The 20,981-nt window shown below is 37.8% G+C and overlaps 1 protein-coding gene across 1 annotated transcript; it reads right to left on the reverse strand.

The window, feature by feature from the left end:
• Positions 1-1,351: 1,351 nt before the first annotated feature.
• On the reverse strand, positions 1,352-20,760 carry LOC149261958 (uncharacterized). The gene is made up of 2 exons (XM_089382828.1): positions 20,026-20,760; positions 1,352-2,162 (listed from the first exon to the last, which is right to left on the reverse strand). The coding sequence occupies exons 1-2, from the start codon at positions 20,572-20,574 to the stop codon at positions 1,359-1,361; spliced, it is 1,353 nt and encodes a 450-aa protein (XP_089238954.1). The 5' UTR covers positions 20,575-20,760; the 3' UTR covers positions 1,352-1,358.
• Between the last annotated feature and the right edge of the window lie 221 nt (positions 20,761-20,981).

The raw sequence follows: 20,981 nt of genomic DNA on the forward strand, positions 1-20,981 counted from the left end.
TTTGAGTATTAGGGATTATTGTTTATTTTCTTCTCTTAGTTTCACATTCACTGAATAAGAATCATGAAAACAATGATTTTAAATATAAAGAGTGTATTTTGCACTCTCAAAATTAAAGACCTTAAAAAGACACACACAGATTCTATTATGAGTGGTGTTATTATCTCAAAGGTCAACGGTTAAATTCTTGTAAATGAAGGGTTAAGAGTGGAAGTCACCAAAAATAGTTTCTTAATTTTTTTTAAAAATGATTTTTTTATATGAACTTGATGCCAATATATTTTGACTAGTTAGATCATTATTTAATTTCATATATAAATTTACTTTAATTTATAATTAATTTAAATTAGATATATCATTATTTAATTTCATATATAAATTTACTTTAATTTATAATTAGTTTAAATTAAATTATAGATGTAGGGGATTCATAGATAGAAAAATATGTACTGTGGTTAAAAAAAATACAAAATTTTAATTATCTATTTTATTAATATTAATATTAACATGATTTAAATTTTATTATCCATTTTATTAGTCACTGTTTGTTGATCACTATTACTTTAGCATTGAACAATGCAATTTTTAAGTTTAATTTTGATAAATAAATATTTATTTTTCAATATTATTAAAAAAAAAATTGAAAGCATTTAATTGGCCGATAAATTGAAAGCATTTAATTGGCTGATAAATTGAAAGTCTTATTGCAGCTTTGCACAATATAATGCCATGTAGATAGCTGCCTCAAATACCATAATTTTTTAGATATGATTACAATATTCATACATAATTTTTAAATTTTTTTTAGATATGATTACAATTATTCATACATAATTTTTAAATATTTGTGCAACTCAAAATTTGATTTTCCCGCTTTTCCAGCCTTCCCATACAAATTATCTGGAAATTATCTATATCTTGAGAGTACACCCATCAGACTTGGCAAAAGGAAATTATTGGCAATCACAAGTATTAATGGTCATGTGCGGCCTGGGTTTTAAATAAACAGCACGAGACTTTCAATCATGACTGTATTGCCCAAACTGGAATTGATTCCCAGTGCCTTAAATAAAAAAGAAGCATGCGATCCTCATTTCACATTTTGAAAATTTCGTAACAATTTGATGCAAAAGAAGTTCGAATTCTATCAGAGTCATTCATAGTTACATATCCATGTTACTTTTTGGATCACCATTCGAAACATTTTTCCAATGCGGTCCTTTTTAAAGCCATCAAGAAAAATGGCCATGGAAAGACCATTGGAACTAACGATGCTAGTTTAATGATAATCTGGATTGGTAAAAAAGTTAGTCGGAGACCAATACAAATAAAGTACAAGTAGAACTTATGATACATCTTTAACTCAGATCCAAATCTTCCATTTCTTCTTCATCAGCATCTTCATTATCTTCGTCACACTCTTCCTCACCGTTTTCACCGCATGTGTGATATTGAATACCGAAACAGTTCTTTTTTTCATTAGTCTGTGACTGTCGGAGCACCTGTTGAGCCTCGGCAACTACAGCAGCTTTTGCTGCACAAACGGCATCTGTTTGTGGCAATGTTTGGACATTATTTGACTGGAATTTTGTATTCTGGGCCCAAGCCTTTTTCCGTGCAGCCTCCCTAGAATGTAACAAATCAATATACTTATCATGAAGAGCAGGGTTCTTTATTTGTTTCAGCACTTCAGGGCTCAGAAGTTTCTTTTGAAGTTGCCGGTGGGAATCTGCTGAAAATCTAGACAATGATTTTGGCCTACAACATGATAGAGTCTGGTCAGATGTTGAATGCCCACCAGCCTGATGATCACCATCTGGTGTGACAGGTGTAGTAGTTGGAAGCAAGAAAGACTGCACTGATGGATCAACATTTTCTATTGCAGAAAATAAGTCAGCTTCATACCCTTTATCAGCCTTCTTATGTTGCCTTAGTATCTGCCTCACAGTCTTTCGTGCATGCAAAATTTTCTGTCTACTGCTGCCAGACCTTCCACCACTAGACCCAGCTGACTTCAGCAATGTATTGAAGTCATTTGCAAATGACCTGATAGGAGACTCGCAATTTTTCCTATTCATTCTTGAACGTGGTTGAGTAACAGGTGGGGTAGGATAGGCTGAATAAAATCTGTTGAAGCATTCCTTGGATGATTTGCCTGGAACCTGCAGAACAAATAATGTTAAATAAAAATAATCATATATCTTATAAATCAATTAGCAGCATTAAAAGACATTGGAATGAGAAAAGTTCACAATAAATTGACCACAGTTGAAATTGAGGAAGTGGCATCAGTATAACAAGGACCCCACCAAGTGTCCAACTACTTTGAAGTTTGAGCTTTAACATGGAAGCTTGTCCCTGAAGACATATGTAAACAAATGCAGATTGTCTGTAAGGATCACCATGAGGGACGATGAATAGTGCTTACAAGACTAGCTAAATATCTATTCGAGCATCTCTGCAGTAAAGATAGTTTGGTTACAACTCGTACTAAGTTTCAATAGAGAGAAGGAAAGGTGTATGAATATCTGAGAACCACTGCAACTCTCACAGCATGAATAATGCAACCACAAAAATGTTTTGGAACATTGCAAAGAAAATGCAATAATCTAGCACCAAATTTTATAATATGAAATAAAACTTAATGATCTCAGATCAAAGTATGATTAAGGTAAATCGTCTAGCTCATTTGGGAAAAGACCATATAACGAAATTCACTATAAGCTCAACAAAGGAAAAAGAGTGAGCAATGCTACTAAGTCCAAGACCATCAGTCAAACTCAAAACCCAAACAAGACCAGAGAGCATAAAACAAAAGTATCCTCTATTCTTATGTAGAGCCTATTTCCAACCCTTCATATCAGGCACAAATGAGCTTATGATTGATGGGTGGCATAGAGTAATAGACCCATCACCCTAAAATATTTTTCAAGGATGTGAAACCTAAGAAGATTGTTGGATGTAGTTGATGTAGTGACTAGTCTCGTGGAAGAGGAGGAAACTGGAGTGCAAGGTCCCATCTCTTCTTAACCAATAATAAGTGCCTATTGTGAGATGTAAAAGCGGGTATCAACAAAGAATAAAATTTACTATTCTTCCTTTAGATTGTCCGTCAGTCAGAAGTCAAGGTTGATGGTTTCAAGTTTATCTATCAATTAAAAGACATGGCCAAAGGTTTCTGCGTTTACCTCATGACATGTAAAAGGGAAGGGTAGCATCATGTTTGCGTGCATCTTGTCACAATGTAGTCACACCCAAGTAGTGATATGGGTCATGTTGAACACTAAAACATACAGCAAGCAAATACTCAACTTCCACATTAAGAAAGTCAGCAAATGGGGATGGCCAAGTAACCTAGTGAGTTAACATGGTAGAATCCCGAGATGAAGAGAACGATGCTTGGTAACAAAAAAATGACAAACATTCTTTTTATGAATGCCTCTCAAGAGCTCTAGCATATAGAGTCCAATGTGAGAACAAGCATTATAGATCTAAACATGCTAGACAGCACAACGTTGTCCAAGGAAGAAAAATTACAGTTTCACTATCCAACTTCCACAAAATCGGCAATTGAAGGCAAGGCCCCTCTCTCGAATCATAGTACTGTAGTCACTAGTGTTCTCCTTTCTCTAGGTTGTTGGTTAAACCAAAGGTATACAGAACCACTTTCAAACTAAAAGAATAAGATCGGAACTATTTGTATTCAATGTCTCAACAGAGTGTGAAATATGGCCCCAGGCCTATAGGCAAGTCTGGCTAGATCTATATTGGGGGATGATGCAACAGTAAGGAAAAACTATGTTTCTTAAGAGGTATGGGAAGTGGGTGATTCATTCTAGAAGAAAATCAGGCAAAGTTGTCAATAAGGAGCTTTTCCAAATTAAGGCCACTGAGAAGAAAATTAAAAATGAGAATCTTCAAAGACAAATCCACAAAACATGCACACCAGTAAAATCCTATCGAGCTAGAAAAAAATGGGAGCCTGAATATGAGCCAGGCAACACTGGTTAGGGGTAGGAGATATGCCATCCACAAATTTCTTCAAAGATTTGAGCGAGCATACCACTACAAATCAAACTAAGCAGGATCACTATGTCCCGTCTTAGAATAGTTAAAGGGTTTGCTGCCCAGTTTGCCAATATCTTCCCAGTTGTAATCTATTACTACCTGCTTTACTTGATAAGCTTACAAAGACCATTTGAGTTGGGATGAATGGCAAAGCACCTAGTTGCCAAAATTTAAGCATGCTAAGAGCAAGAGCGCATTACAGTTGCATCATGCAGAATCATTAATGAGACAAAAGGGAGACAACTTTATTAACACGATGATGAAGAAAAATCAAAATAGATATGGGGGTACATTAATATATAGCTCAATTTTTTTATATTTGGCATTCTAATTCCTATGACTATTTTACCATAAACTTTTTATTCGTATTCACATACACACGCACTCATGTAGACTCCATTGAACACTTGGAAGAATCACGGACAGTATAATACCCCAGCCATAGTTTTAAAACTTGGACTCGACTCTGAATGAGCCTTAGAGTCTGAAAACATGCTACCAACCATCTCCTTTTCATATGCCTCCTTGTTTTCAAATTTTGCAATTCCAATCTAATGTCTGATCTCGTCTAATGGGGCCATGCATGGGACAACCTGGCCTCTTATACCAGCCAAGTGTTCTTTCAATCTACAAATCCCCCACCGCCCTCCCCCTTTATGCATTTCTTGCAATATTTGCAATAAATCTGCTCATCAACATCGATCCACACAGGGTCTTTGACATTTGGGGCCATTGTAAAATTCCAATCTGCAAATTCAATTATGCAACATTGAAAAGCCTATCTTAAATTCTTTGTGCAAAGTTCATACTTCATATTTCAAACTCCAAACTGGTAGCAGGTTTAAAGTACAAAACTTTAAAGACATGCTAGGCTGGGACAGATCACTACTCTTCAAAGTGAAAGGCAAATTGCGGTGTAGGGGCTGGAGAGTTACGGGATTCTTTATAGCATTTTGGTAGGGTTTAGAAGTTACGCATTTTTATATTTTTATAAACAAATTTGCATATTGTAGGCATTTGCATATTGTAGGCCGTGTCCAGTGTCCACCATGACGAGGTCCAGTACCTACTTGGCCGAGTAGGTGAAGACTTGGCTGAGTAGGGCCGGTTTAGTACCAAATTGGGTAAGTCATGCTTTGTCTCAACCAGTTCGGTACCAAACTGACCCAACGAACTGAATATATGACCAAGTCAATACAGCCTGCAGTCAACTCAGTCGAGTTGACCGAGTCCGGGCTGACTTGGACCGCTCTTAAAAGCTATGGCCATTGCTAAATCAAGTGTCCGTGAACAAGATGTGTATGTATGCATGCTAAATGCAATAAGAACAATGGACGCTAATTAGTGAAGGCCCCCATTGGCTTCCGATTCTATTGAAAAGTGATGCATTGTAATGTAATCAAAGTTTAGAATCCCAAGTGCAAAGGTCCTAATGTTCAAGTAATTAATATTGATAATAAAAACAAATGAAAACCGCCTTTTAAAAAGAAAAAGAGGAAACAGAGTATGTACTGTGATCCATTGATGAATGCAGAAGAGCTTATTGCAGTGGGTTGGTGATGGAGACTGTCAGCTGCATGTTGTTCAGCTGTATGCACTGTGAATCCATTCATGAATGAAGAAGAGCTTCTTATTGCAGAGGGTTTTCTTCCCCGTGAGGATTTTCAACTATAAACCTTGGTTTCCTATAACTCTGTTTGTGAATATTTGTATACTTCTTTTATGGATTATCAATGTGGTTATGTTGATGCCCCAATCCTCAAAGGAGTAGGGTCCAGATACATGCCAGAATAGTATCAATGCAGTGTTCAATATGATAAGATTATTTGGCCTCAAGAATGTTGAAATTATGGTAATCTTCACAAGTCATTTATGGCTAAAGCACCCTCATTATTTTATTTGCTATATATTTGACTGGGTTGGCCTAAAGCAGCTCGGAGTATGCACTGTGATCCATTGATGAATGCAGAAGAGCTTATTGCAGTGGGTTTGTTATGGAGACTGTCAGATGAATGTTGTTCAGCAGCTCAGAGTATCCACTGTGTATCCATTGATGAATGCAGAAGAGCTTCTTATTGCAGAGGGTTTTCTTCCCTGTGAGGATTTTCAACTATAAACCTTGGTTTCCTATAACTCTGTTTGTGAATATTTTTATACTTCTCTTATGGATTATCAATGTAGTTATGTTGATGCCCCAATCCTCAAAGGAGTAGGGTCCAGATACATGACAGAATAGTATCAATGCAGTGTTCAATCTGTTAAGATTATTTGGCCTCGGGAATGTTGAAATTATGGTAATCTTCACATGTCATTTATGGCTAAAGTGCCCTCATTATTGTATTTTCTATATATTTGACTGGGTTGGCCTAATCGCACCCCTCTTGGGGCGTATGCCCTTGTTATGTGGGCTCATAACCCACTCTTAAAGGGGCACCTCACTTAGTTGTGTATAAATACACAACTCAAGCTTGTTGAAATTCTTCAGCACATGGTAACAGTCCTAGTCTGATTGCTAAATCAAGTGTCCGTGAATAAACTGAGATCTCTATCACAACTGCAATCTAACTTTTACTGGGAACTTAAACACATCTCTATCACGTCACTGGTTATTACTCTTAAAAACAAGAAATGCACTAAAAGCTTCAAACTTTATCCTTCACCCACTGCTTCCTACTCTGAAAAACTGAATTAGGTTATACACCATTGCCTTCTCCTTTATAGACTAGGAGGTACAATGATCTGGACACATGCACAACAGCACTTTAACTGAAATAAACCTAAACCCTAGATCTATTGCTTTGGGATTAGTTCCCTCAACTTGCATGACAGAACTATTTCTAGAAAGATGTTCCCACTAGAGGACAGTGCAAATATGCATCTCTCTCTCTCTCTGAAACTTTACACATGTGAATCATCCTAACATTGTCCATGTGATTCATAGTGACTGATTCTTTAGCCTACAGGCACCATCTTGTATTTTCTATTGTTCATGAGTTCATCTTATCTTCCTTCTCTGATGTGCTTATGGTTCCATGTTGATTTAGGGTTTCTTGGTGGTTCCATTTGATCCTTTTCACTCTATTGCCTTGGGATTAGTTCCCTCAACTTGCATGACAGAACTATTTCTAGAAAGATGTTCCCACTAGAGGACAGTGCAAATATGCATCTCTCTCTCTCTCTGAAACTTTACACATGTGAATCGTCCTAACATTGTCCATGTAACTACTACCTGAAGCAAAGTCAAAAATAGAACTGAATGACTAAATATAAAAAATATCTAAACTGGAAAAACTAGGCAAAGGCATGCCTGTGCCTCTATCTCTCTCTCCTCCATAAATGCCCCTGCACCCTCATTACTGCCATACAAAACAGCTGAAGGAGGGCATACAGCTGCTGCTATACATACTATACAAAATCTCTGTTATAGTACCCACCATCATACTTCCATTGCATGTGCCTAGATCTTCTCCACTTGCTACTGCCATCAATGGTGCTCTCATCATATTGATTCATAGTGACTGAGTCTTTAGCCTACAGGCACCATCTTGTATTTTCTATTGTTCATGTGTTCATCTTATCTTCCTTCTCTGATGTGCTTATGGTTCCATGTTGATTTAGGGTTTCTTGGTGGTTCCATTTGATCCTTTTCACTCTCTTGTGATTCCAACAAAGAATGCTACAAGTCACTGTGAGGAACAATAATGAATCGGATTCTAGTAGTACAACTGGAAATCTCATTCCAAGAGCTTCAGTTTTATACAATTGAAGTAAAAAAAATTCAAGAAATGAACAAGATATGGTCGTTTGAAAATAATGACGAGGGCTAGACTTGCACGTTCAACATTTTATTTCCATCCATTTTTGTGCCCAAATACAGAAACATTCAATCCTGAAAGTAGTGCTATTGAGAGGCTCATTCCAAGAGCTTCAGTTTCACATATTGGAAGCCAATTCATTAATCCCAAAATCAATTAATCTAAAGATATTTGGACTTTGCAGACTAATCGTTTGGGCACAATCGCTTGGGGTGTGCACACAATGTGTTTGCGAATGTATAAAGAAGACGTCATCATGAATGAATATATATATCAAGGTACACAATGCACTGTCCAATTTGTGAGCCATGGGTATTGAGGTGGTTTACTGGGTACTTACAAGATTATGGCGGTGATGGCATAATGACTCTTCAACACGCAATTAAATTGGCATAATAGGCAGTGGATAAGACTGTTCTGTTCAGTTAATGTCAAAAATTGGACAGTGAGAAGATTTTGCAGTCTAGCATCTAACCTAAAACCTGGATACTGAAGAACAGTAACACAAATCGAAATCTCTGCTATAGAATGCTTTAGCATATAAATACATACTGCTGATAATTAAGCAGCAACAATGCAAATCCCTACACTCAAAACAACATCACTGAATTTCCCTTAAATCTGAAAAACAGAATGCTAAATGCTACAGCTCAAAACTCAAACTCTCAATCCATAAAGTGGGGCACCCCACTTTTCCTTTATAGACTAGGAAGAAGGGTAGGTACAATAAATCTGCACACATGCACAACAGCTCCCAACTGACAATATTAACTCCTAACCATAGTCAACTTCCTTGCATGGATAAATGAGCCAAATAAGGTATCTGGAGATGATCTGAGGCATGCAAGCATGCATACTCCTAGAGATGTACGCCCTCAACTGAAGCCGGGAGTCAACATGCATAGGCACCTAGTATAACTAAGGAACTTCACCCTCTAATAGCACATGCAAAAACTAAATAAAGCAAACATCAGATTTAGAACTAAACTACTTAAAAAAGAAAAGCATCTAAAACTGGAAATCAATTGAGGATGTTAGATCCCCATCTCTCTCTCTCTCCAAAAAATGCTACTGGACCCTCATTAATGTTGTGAAGAACTGCTGAAGAGGGGCGTGATGCTGTAAGAAACTGCTGTGTGGAACTCTGCTGGAAGAGAAAGGGTGCCATAGCTGAAACATACTCCAAGCTACACAAGTAAACTAACAGTTAACACCCAGCTGAATAATGTAAAACATCTAAAACTGGAAATGGATTGAGGATGGAAAGTGCATGTGTGTGCCCCCTATCTCTCTTTCTCCTCCAAAAATGCTATTGCACCCTCATTAATGTTGTAAATAACTGCTGAAGAGGGGCGAACTGTTGTGCAGAACTCTGCTGGAAGAGAAAGGATGCTGTAACTGGAACACAGTCCAAGCTACACACAAGTAAACTAAGAGTTAACACCCAGCTGAATAGTCTAGTTGGATGCCCTGTCGAGTTATACTGTAATTAACTCTGGATAGATAGCAATGGAAAATGTAGCTATCAACTCTTAGATGGTCTTGTCATTCACTAGAGCAGCGAGACTGCAGTTACTGCCAGCCCATGCCCTGCAACATTGGGACTCTCACTCCTTCCCCTGTTTCACAGTTAGCAAAGGCGCATTTTGAATTCATTTATGACCCACCAATTCTCTGTATCTACTATAAATGCAGCTCATCCTTTTATGTTTTTCAGGGATTATCTTCTCCTGTGTATTAACTTACTATTAAAGCAAGATTTATGCAACCAGAACCTTGAATTCACATCGTATTCTGCGGGATGTTGAGTGGTGGATAAAATCAGACAAGCATTAGGAGCTCTTTCCAATGCTCCAAATGCCCTGTCCAAGAGCACTGAGTGAGGTTGAGCCAAAGAAAGGGTTCCTAACAACTGATTTTTCAGTTAAAATGCATAAGAAAGCACTAAAAAGAAAGAATGAGATCACTAACCTGGTGGTGACAGAATGCCAAATGGTAGCTAGATGCTCCCGAGATCTGGAAAGAAGAGGATTCCTCCAAGTGGTTTTCTCCTTTAAAATGGTCATTTTTTCCTTTTCAAAACTATCTTGTTTCACATTGGCCATACAATATCTTGCTAGCTATTTCATTTTTGGGAGTATTTTGATGTTCTTTTTATTTATTTTTCTTGCAAAGGACTTTTTAATCGGTTTTGAACAGGAAAGTGATGATTCGTGTGAAATCCACTGGATCCAAGGTATAAATTCAAAAATGGCATATAAGTATAGGATTTAAACCAATCTTGCTGATGCATTATTGACCTTCTCTATATCATTTCACTATGCCCTAGGCCTAGGCCCAAACTCATCAGTTTGTGACACTTACCCAGCTCTTTTTGCATGTCATAACTTGCACAATAGCGCCTAGCCTTTGAGGGCACCCTAGAGTAGCACTTGATTGTCATTTTGATGCCCAAGTTGCATTAATTTGTAGGTACGAGAAACCTCTTTAGAACCCGCCATGTCACAAAGTTGAGCCACATTCATCTCTCTTCATATTATTTCTGGCCACATCCCAAAGGGGGGATTTCCACCAACTTTTATGTTGTTTTATGGTTGCCTATGCATATCGTTCCCAATGTCTCACTGCATACGACTAGGTCGTTTTCCTTGATCCCGCTTACCACCATTGCAGTTATGCTTGACCTCTTGCCTTTACATCAATATTGCTTCCATCTTGAAACCCATCATTACACACTAGAGAAATAGCTCTGATGAGTAGACTTACCTTGCCAACCTACTTTGCATTTGCTTTCGCTTTGCTTGGGTTGGTTCCATCAGCTTAAGAACTAGATCCATACTACCATGCCACTTGTCTCTCTAAAATGAGCTCTCTTTTGGTGATCTTTTCATGCTCATTAAAAAATGAAAATTTTGAGCTTCATTTTGTTCATCTTTTCATGCTTGTTAAACCAATGACAATGCCAAGTTCATTTCTGATTTTTCATCCTTGTTATCCAATATGAAAGCCAGAGAGCAAACTCTTCTCCTTTTCTCACCCTTGTTAAACTATTAGAAGGATACCCACCAAGCATACTTTATCTCTTTTTTGGGCTCAATAAAACTGACAAATAAAAGGGCACAATGAGCATACTTGGCTTTCTCTTTTACGCTCGTAAAACCATGAAGGAGATCAAACATAAAGGGGGGAGGGGATATTATTTATCTATGTTACATTATGGCAATTGTCAGTCACCCTTGAACATGACCTAGGAGCCATAGCATTAGCATGAGTCAAGTAACTCCTTACGAGAGTCAATCTCCCACCAAATTGGTTATCATTCCAATCATTATGGGCTATGGTGATGACTCTTGTGCCATCATGTTCTAAATGGTATTCTTTAGTCCAAGATGCCAAGTCGACATTGTGTCATGCCAAATATGTTCAAGCATAGTCTCAGCCAAAGTCGACCATCTGTAGTACCATTGACCTTTTGTGTCGACCATCCCCGTGTCAATTGTAAGTGACGACTTCATCAACTACCATCATCATCATCATCTCAATGTTTGTTTCTTGTTTAATGATGGGGGATACATCAAGGCCCTCCATCAACGAATCTCCTTCCATCAACAACAGCTCATTATCTAGAGAGTGGATCTAGAAACCAACTACTACCTTGGAGCTTGCAGTCATCAATGGCAAGCTTCCTTGCGATTGATTGTGAGTTCACCTCAATGCACTCGTAAAACCATGAAGGAGATCAAACATAAAGGGGGAAGGGGATATTATTATCTATGTTACATTACGGCAGTTGTCAGTCACCCTTGAACATAACCTGTTTAGCCTGACCTAGGAGCCATAACATTAGCATGAGTCAAGTAACTCCTTACGAGAGTCAATCTCCCACCAAATTGGTTATCATTCCAATCATTATTGGCTATGGTGATGACTCTTGTGCCATCATGTTCTAAATTGTATTCTTTAGTCCAGGATGCCAAGTCGACATTATGTCATGCCAAATATGTTCAAGCATAGTCTCAGCCAAAGTCGACCATCTGTAGTACCATTGACCTTTTGTGTCGACCATCCCCATGTCAATTGTAAGTGACGACTTCATCAACTACCATCATCATCATCATCTCAATGTTTGTTTCTTGTTGAATGATGGGGGATACATCAAGGCCCTCCATGAGTGGATCTAGAAACCAACTACTACCTTGGAGCTTGCAGTCACCAATGGCAAGCTTCCCTGCGATTGATTGTGAGTTCACCTCGTTGGCCCCTATTTGCCTGATTCTACAAGTATTTGACATCAACAAATCTATTCACACTCACTAGAATGTATTGGGTACCTTGGGAACCATTTCCATCAACGATGGTCTCTCTCGCATTTATTAACAAGATTCATTAATGCCTGATAATCAGACAATCCATTGCATGCTCAACATCATCTCATCTATTTGCATAATGTAGGAATGTACCATCGGGACGAGACGAAGGCCTTAGGTGTTGAGGCTACCTCAATCATGCATGCTATCTCGCCCAAGTTGTGACAGAGATTCCTTTTATTATGTACTATGAGGACCACATTGAGGCATTTTCATTGGTGTCCATTGTCCTCCTGAACTGTGACATAGATCCACATTGTAACTGTTGAATGGCTACGATCGTAATCTGATGACATCCACCGTGTACTCAATTTCGTGGCCATGTTCTTGCATATCATTACATAGATCTGTAGTGTATTGTGTTGGCGACCATGCTTCTTCATCCATTATGTACCAAGTATGGATCTACCTACCTCGAGGATGTATATCATATGTATTTGGTTGATTGCTTTTACAACTTCTAATTGGTTCCATGATTCAAGGCTCCTTTCAAACCCCCCACTTGCTATGTCGCTATAATTTATTTTGACCATCAATTTCTCTTCTAAACTCACACATTAGAGACCACCTAATATAGCTTAATTTGACACTCCATGAGACCACTTGAGAAGTTATGACAAGATGAGCTAGAGATACCACATTTTTCCCATGGGAAAACTATACAAATTGCTAAAATGAGTCCTTCAAAGCTCTTGGAACACTGATAAGGAGAGTTGCAATGGTCACAATACACTAGCAAAGAGTGTCGAATGCTCGTATTCCCCTCTTGCAAAAAGTATTGAAGCGGTTAGGGTTCCTAGAATGAGAAGATGAGTTTAAAAAAGGTCAAAATAATATTGAAAAAAGGATAAGGATGAAAAGACATTGTCAAAAATCTTTGGAACTCTCACCTTGCACAAGGATCAAAATGTTTAAGTTCATCCCCTCTACCTTCTCATTTCACCTATAAATAAGAACCCACTGCACAGGAGAAGGGGAGAGAAAGACAAGGTTATGTTGTCGAATTGCCAACAAAACATCTCTTACATTGTGACAAGCTCATGCTAGTGTGCCTTGAATAAGTGTAGGTGAGACAAGGATTATTCAATCAAGAAGCCATGAAGACTTGCAACTGCTGTGAGATTTCATCTTGATAATATTAAAACCATATTTTCCCCTTCTATTTATCGGTGTGTTCTTACATGTTGATGGTTAGATTTGTATTTATTTTATATAGATCTTAGTAGCTAATGTTTGCTAACAATTGTTTGGAAATAATAGAGTTTGTGTCTTTTGATCTTTGTCTTGAGGAAACATGTGTTGGAAACGAGGACGAGAATTCTGGAGACTACAACGAGATTGTCAGAGAAGGCATCAACCAGATCAGGTTAGGATCAGACTTCAAGAGAAGGGTCCGCATACAAACCCTCTTATTCCATTACATGAATGTGTGCATATCAGTTAATAGAGTTGAATAGTCGATTCTACTATTGTTTGTCACAGGTCAAGGCAGCCCTATGCAACGGACTCCTTGGCAATAAAGAGATATTTTTTAAAATACTTGATATTGTATTGGATTGTATGTGTGGATGGTATTGTGGTCTTCGATAACCTGGCCCTTGGATTGTGATGTCTATTTTGTGCTAGTCAACTATGGGTGGTTGTTACACTTTGGAGCCACACATTCCAATTGTAGGGTTTTATTGTACATATTTTGGGGTGATTATCCGTTGGAGTTTGTGATTGGATCATTTGTGACCCATTTCTTTTGCGCACTTCGTATTTTTTGAGGCATCTTGCACTTCTTTCCAGGATGATGAGGAGCATGCCCACTTGATGAGGCTTCTTGCACACATTTCCATACCACTTTGATGAGAACATCTACTTGAGGAGGTATTTTTGCACATATCTCTATGCTATATGTTTAGGGTGAAAACATATGGAATATTTACTTAGTATTCCACCCCAGGATGATGGAAATGTCTTCCACCTTAGGATGATAGACATGCCACATGGAGCCTTCTATTGCACATTTTTTATCTCATTCAATGGGACGACTTGGTCTTGGAAACCACATGTGTGGTTATAATTAGTTTTTTGGCACATATCTTGAGCATGTAGTCATGGATTGATTTGTTCACATATGGAGGTCGATTTGTCGATTTGTACACATTCATTGCTATACTACGGAGGACATCTTACTCTCTTGTTCACATTTGGGACACACATCTAGGAGGATACACGTGTTCATAGACACTTATTTGCTATCTTTGGATGGTATTACATGGTTAATCCCTAAACTGAAGGAGATGCCCCACTACTTAGCTCTTTAGGTATGGTTGTAAACTAACTCCATATTTTATTATTGTTTGACTTGTCTAATGGAATCAATTACTTGAGAGCTTCATTGTAGTTTTTTCCTTGAGTATTTTATTGTAATCTCTTGGAGGAAATTGTGAATCTCTAGAAACTCATTACTACTTTTAGTAAGCAAGTTGTTGAAGGGATTTGTTTATTGTGAAGGGAGATAGAGTTGAAACATATATAAGGGTTTAGTCTCTCTATTTGTAATGGATGAGTGAAAGAGCTCCCAACCTTTGGAAAGACAAAGGTATTGTTAATATGTACAATTTCATTATATGTGTGGCAAATTGTTCTAGATGCACCATTGGAAACTTTGTTTATAGTTCGTGGATGCCAGAGTTGGACACACAAGCCATAGAGGAGCAAGGTTTCTAAATTGGAGAAAGTTATGTATCTTAGATCTTCTTCTATTGCTTATCTTACAAAGGAAAGCTATGTATTTGACATTGCTTAATTTAGTACATGTATATACAATGTTTAGGTCGGGGCCACTCTTAATGTTACCTTGAGAAGTGCATCTTAGATAGACCTTCTCCTCCATCAAATTTGTGATATTAGTGAATAAATTGGGGTTATTGTTGTGCGAATCACTTTGGCTAACTAGAGACCCTAACTCATAAGAACAACCCTCTGACGTTACATCCATGACCCCATAGCCAAAGAAATGTAAGGCATTAATCTACCTAAAATTATAAAATCACCAAAAACACCATTATGTTTCCTAAGCTCTCTCTTGCCCCCATTTTATACTACAAACATTGAGCTTAGTTAAGCATAGGGGAGCACCCCTAGGCTAGCATTCACCTAGTCTAAAGTGAGAAAGGCAAAGCTATTGAGTTGACAGTGGGTAGCTTGCCTAAGATGCCCCTGGGGTCTTACAACTAGTGCTAAGGGACATTTGCAACAAATGAGAACCTAGTAGTTAACAAAGAGTTTTGCATATATGTACATCTTCATGTCAAATCTAGATTGTGGAATTTTATATTTTTATCAGCGTCTCATATAAGATAGGAAGACATTCAAGACTAATCAGATGCATCCATCATTAGCAAATATAATATAGGAAGACATTCAGGACTAATCAAATGCATCCATCATTAGCAAATCGACGGATATCATTCCACAAAACTCTCACCTTAAATGAATCTTATTTTTGTGATTAATAGACTGAATTTCTAATTGAGAGTGTAATGAAAATATCTCATTGTTGTCTGACTGGTGTACAAATGAAACGTTAATTTGTCCAGAGGCAGTGGATGTTGGTTACTTAGAGAGAGTTCAAACTTTATGCCAAATCTTGATCATCTTGAGCTAATCATTTGATTGAGTTTGCCAGTGACATGCCCTAGGAGAGGAACTCTAAATTGTATTATATGGCAGTGGCCCAAGCTCTTCTTGCTAGAATATCAACCTAAAAAATGATTAATTTTACTCAAAGGAACATATTTGCAAAAGGATATATGCATAAGGAGTGGTTGTTAAAGAGGTAACTCGGATGAATATGTGCCATTATGAATCATGGCAGACTTTTGGCTTGGACCATGCACTATGTTTTGGGATTGTTCAATTATAAGACAATATACAGAACCTTACTCATGGCAGCGACTTGGCATAAATACATTCTTAAACAAAAGGTATTACATTGATACTTATGTTGTCTTTCATTCATTTTGGTAGGATTCAACATAGTCATCGATTAAATCTCATGGGCGTAATAACCCACATTCCTCTCAATGTTTGAAATAGGTGCATGTTGAAATTTTGGAATCAAAAGTTGTACAAGGAATAACTATAGTGTTGCCTAAGATCTAAACATGTAGAGATCAAGAGTTGATATATGTACCAACATACTACATCATAAAATGGTTGATTTATAGTGTCTGTAAATAAGATGAGTGTGTATGCAAACTAAACGCAATTAGAACAATGGATGTTCCTTAGCTAAGGCCCATTGGCTTGCAATCACATAGAAAACAATGTATTATTATCTAATTGAATTTTGAAATCCCAAGTGCAGAAAAGCCTCCATATTCAAGTAATTAATATTGATAACAAGAAAAGAATATAATACTACCTTTTACCAGGAAAAAGAAAAAGAGGAACGGGCATTATCGATCTCCCCTAGGTGTGGCTCTAAGGAGGTAACTCGGAGCACATTGTCAAGGCTAAAAACTAGTTGAGATTGGTGATGGAGACCTTAGATAAACAAGAAACAAGAAAAGTAAGAAAAACCAGAAAAGGGATATGCATATGGTTTTAAAGGGATATCCAAGTTCTTCATACCAAGTTACTTGTTAAGTTGCCATGGAAACCATATAGAACCATGAATGGTAGCCTCACTAAGGCTATTATATCTTCATTGGAAAATATGGCATTCAATATGAGTAGCTCAAAAGAGGAAGTTGTTTTGTTCTACATGCAGGTAAGAATGTACCTATCATCCTTTGATGCAAGTGAATCTAATATGCACGATATGAAGAGAGGCTCTCCACCATAATATCCATCCTTGTACATATATTTCCTACTACTCCTTTGTTTGAGTTGTCTTGGGCCTACAAATCTAACTAGGGCCATGGTTCTATTATGGTCAAATATACATATCGAGTTTTTCTTCCAAGATAGTTTCCATTAACTTGTCCAGCCTCTAAATTTAAAGGAGCAATTTATCTGATACTAGAGGCAATTGTTTGTGGTATTCAATCTTATCTCAAAGAGAAGGCTTCTTAGAGCCTTGTCAAATTCATTGAATACGCTATCGAGCACTACAAGAAATGATCACTTCAATCTCTTCACCATTTTTCCCGGGCTTTCCAAAGATGGAAGCATCAAAAACCTCAATACATTTCATTCAATGCTCATCTAAATCGTACTTGGTAAAAACACCAAAAATGGTTTCCATCCTCAAGAAACAATTTCTAGAGATGACCTTCAAAATGGCCCATTTCTCAAAAAAACGGTGTTTTCTCTCTCTATTTCATTTCTACCTTGGGCCATGGTTCTACTATGGTCAGATACGCATATCAACTTTCAAGTTTTTCTTCCAAGATAGTTTCCGTTAACTTATCCAACCTCTAAATTTAAAGGAGCAATCTGTCTTCTACCAGAGGCAACCATTTGTGGTATTCAATCTTATCTCAAACAGGAGGCTTCTTAGAGCCTTGTCAAATTCATTGAATATTCAATCTTATCTCAAACAGGAGGCTTCTTGGAGCCTTGTCAAATTCATTGAATACACCATCGAGCAATACAATAAATAATCACTTCAATCTCTTCACCATTTTTCCCAAACTTTCCAAAGATGAAGCATCAAGAAACTCAACACTTTTCATTCAACGCTCATATAAATCGTACATGGGCAAAAAAACCAAAAATGGTTTCCAATTCCCCAAGAAACAATTTCTAGAGATGATCATAAAAATGGCCCATTTATCAAGAAAACAGCTTTGGCCCTTAGAAACAGGAAGGGCCATTTGTAGGCTATTTTGGCACAAGGATAGGGACTCCTATTTCATTTTTGGTAATGTAGATGGCAGCTATCAATTGCATGTTGTTCAATAACATAAAGAACATATTGTGGTTCCTTTGCTAAATGTAGAAGAGCTTATTACAGTAGGTTTTATTCCCCGTGAGGGGTTTCCACTATAAGGCCCTGTTTCTTATTGTTCGTGATGTGACTAATTTTATGTCATTTAATCGATTATTATTGTCATTAAGGTGATGCCCTAAATTTCAAAGGAGTGGAGTTTAAGGACATGCTACGCTTTCCAAAGATGGAAGCCGAAGCAGCCAAGAACCTCAAGGGAAAAAATGCCAGAAACAGCTTCCAATTTCCCAAGGCACAGTTTCGATGATGCCCTTACTCAAGAAACCATTGCCAGCCCTTAGAAAGGGAAATAACATTTTCCATCTCATTTCCATTCAAGGGCCATTTTGGCATGGGAACAAACCTCCCACTCCATTTCTAGTGACATAAATGCAAACTATCAGCTGCATTTTGTTCAGAGGCAGAGCATATCTATTGCAGTTCCATTGATGAATGCAGAAGAGCTTATTGCAATGTATTTTCTTCCCAGTGAGGGTTTCCCACCATAAACTCTTGTTCCCCACTGTTCTTTCTGTGAATGTTCAGATGTTGCTTTTATAGATTAGTATTGCAGTGATGTTGATGCCACGATTCTCAAAGAAGTAGGGTCCAGGGGCATGACAGAGGCTGCAGCCCATGTAACCAAAACTATCTATTTTTAAATCAACAGTATGAACATGAACTTAGAAAGCTAGATTAATAATTTATTACAAATCAAAAGCAGGACAGCTGGATCTTGAAAAGTGGGCCACCCACACAGGCTGTGTCCTTTTGAGAGATCATGACTAGAAATCTCCCCAGCTACTACTGTAGCTTAATCTCCTGCATTCCAGAGCATGTGAATATTAAAGAAGTACGCAGCAACTTCATAGTTCTCGGTAGCAGAAATTCTAAAATAAAAAGAGACATACTCGTCCCTTTCAGCTTCTTAAATTCCCGACTAGTTTGGACGAGATACTATAAGCTCTCCATCATGCAACCTAGTTCCAAGTGCATGAACATACAAGGAAAGAACGTGGACACCGACTAAATGCGAAGCTGTATTTTAGCCCTTAGCCCAAACAGCTCAGAATTAAAAAAAGGGGGCAGAAATCCTTTGAGAAGTCAGTTAAAATGAAGTAGAATAATATGAAAAGCAAAAGAGAATGCATACATATTGAGTATCTTGGTCTTGGAGTACACAGTAAAACTGTTTCGGTTTATTAACACTTTATTTTCTTCACATGTAAGAAAACAGGTTAACAGCCCAAGACCTAGAGGCACTTGGCAAAAGCAAAAACCTGCTTTTTAGAGACCACTCAGTGGGTTATTCCAAGTGGTGTGGTTTTCCAGTGGTGTGGTTTTCCTTAAATAATGATGGCGATGCATCAGCTTACATTTACAGATAGCAGTCAGCAATAGCTGTAACCATTATTAATTTGACAACAAAATTATGATAAAAAAAACTCCGCTAATTTTTCAATATTGACTACGTTAACCAGCATTGTTCATTGTCAACCAGCATTGTCATTGTCGTTTAGAGGGATATTGGAATATTTCTTCGAAAGCTTCTTTTAAGGATAGGGTAGTCCCCTGAGGTCCCTTTAGTGCCTTTTGAGGTGTTGTATCTCCATAATTTATTGAGAACGGTTGCGTTAATGCTGAAATGAACTTTCAAGAGAGCAGGATTCGGTAAACCCTACGGACTACGCCAGGTCCAGTTTTTCTTGGCCTGCTGTGATTTCTTTTCTTTTTTTTAATTAGATTATATGCACTCCACATGAACAAAAATGGGGTAAAGACGAAAGACCCCAAAAAAAGGAAAAACAAAATTGCAAAGGAAGAGGGCATGGAGTAGATTTGGGCATACCAGCTTAGCTATCTCCTTCCAGAAGTTGGGTACGGGCTTGATTGTGTAATAAGCATTGTGCAGTGCAATCTCCTGATCCTTGGTCCATCCCTTGCAGCTCGTTCCTCCCAGCAGCGGCACGCCTTTGTTCACTCGTGTTTTATTCATTGACCCACCGTTGCCTAAATGACTGCTTCTGGGATTCGAACACTCGCCCTCATCTGCTACCTCTATTACTTCTTTCTCGGAATCCGACTCAGAAACCGCATTTTTTATGATAACTGTATTTCTCTTTTTCTTTTTTGTCTTCTTCTGGGCTTTAAGACTCTGTGAGCTTGGGGAAGAATTCATGGCTGCTCTTGGTCTTTCCGAAATTGCAGAGTAACCAGGCTCCATCTCCTCATCGTTATTGTTGCTACTGGGCTCTGCACCGCGCTCCGAAATCCTGGAGGATCTTCTTCGTTCTTCGATGCAAACCTTGTCTGAAGTGTTGGCATTCTGTTTTTTCTGTGTAGTGCATGCTCTTAGCCTTTTGCGTGACTTGGGTTTGGAGCGACCGGCATCAGCCATGATAGATTAAGCGAACTCGGAACAGGGAATACGGTCCCGCAGAACTTTCAGCGATGTGTTGGTAGAAGAGGGAAAGGAGGATCAAAGGGTTCGAATTTGTTTGATTGATATAATATTTGGTTGAAAGGAGAGAGAGGAGAATTCAAGGATTTCATACGTTAGAGATAGCCGTTGGAATGAAGATCTTGACCATGAAAATTCCCTTGATAGGAGGAGGTTTGAATCAAGACTGTTGGCGCTTTTAACACGTTCGATAATAGCATTTGTGTCACGAAAAGAAATCCACTTATAAGTTATTAAGATTTGTACACGAATTATTGAATTTAATTTTAAAATGTTAATATAATTAATTAATGACAAAGTATAGTTATATTATTACAATTTTTTTTCCAGAAATAATGATGACT

This window comes from Pinus tabuliformis, chromosome 6, assembly GCF_031772625.1.
Source record: "Pinus tabuliformis cultivar Carrire ecotype Pingquan chromosome 6, CPIR1, whole genome shotgun sequence".
NCBI classification, from domain to species: domain Eukaryota; kingdom Viridiplantae; phylum Streptophyta; class Pinopsida; order Pinales; family Pinaceae; genus Pinus; species Pinus tabuliformis.

What these genes read in the sequence shown, in the direction of transcription:
- LOC149261958 (XM_089382828.1), bottom strand. Translation starts at nt 20,574, where the DNA reads ATGGCTGATGCCGGTCGCTCCAAACCCAAGTCACGCAAAAGGCTAAGA. An exon ending in GGAAGGAGATAGCTAAGCTG is followed by an intron (nt 2,163 to 20,025) that starts GTATGCCCAAAT and finishes TTTGTTCTGCAG; the next exon opens with GTTCCAGGCAAATCATCCAA.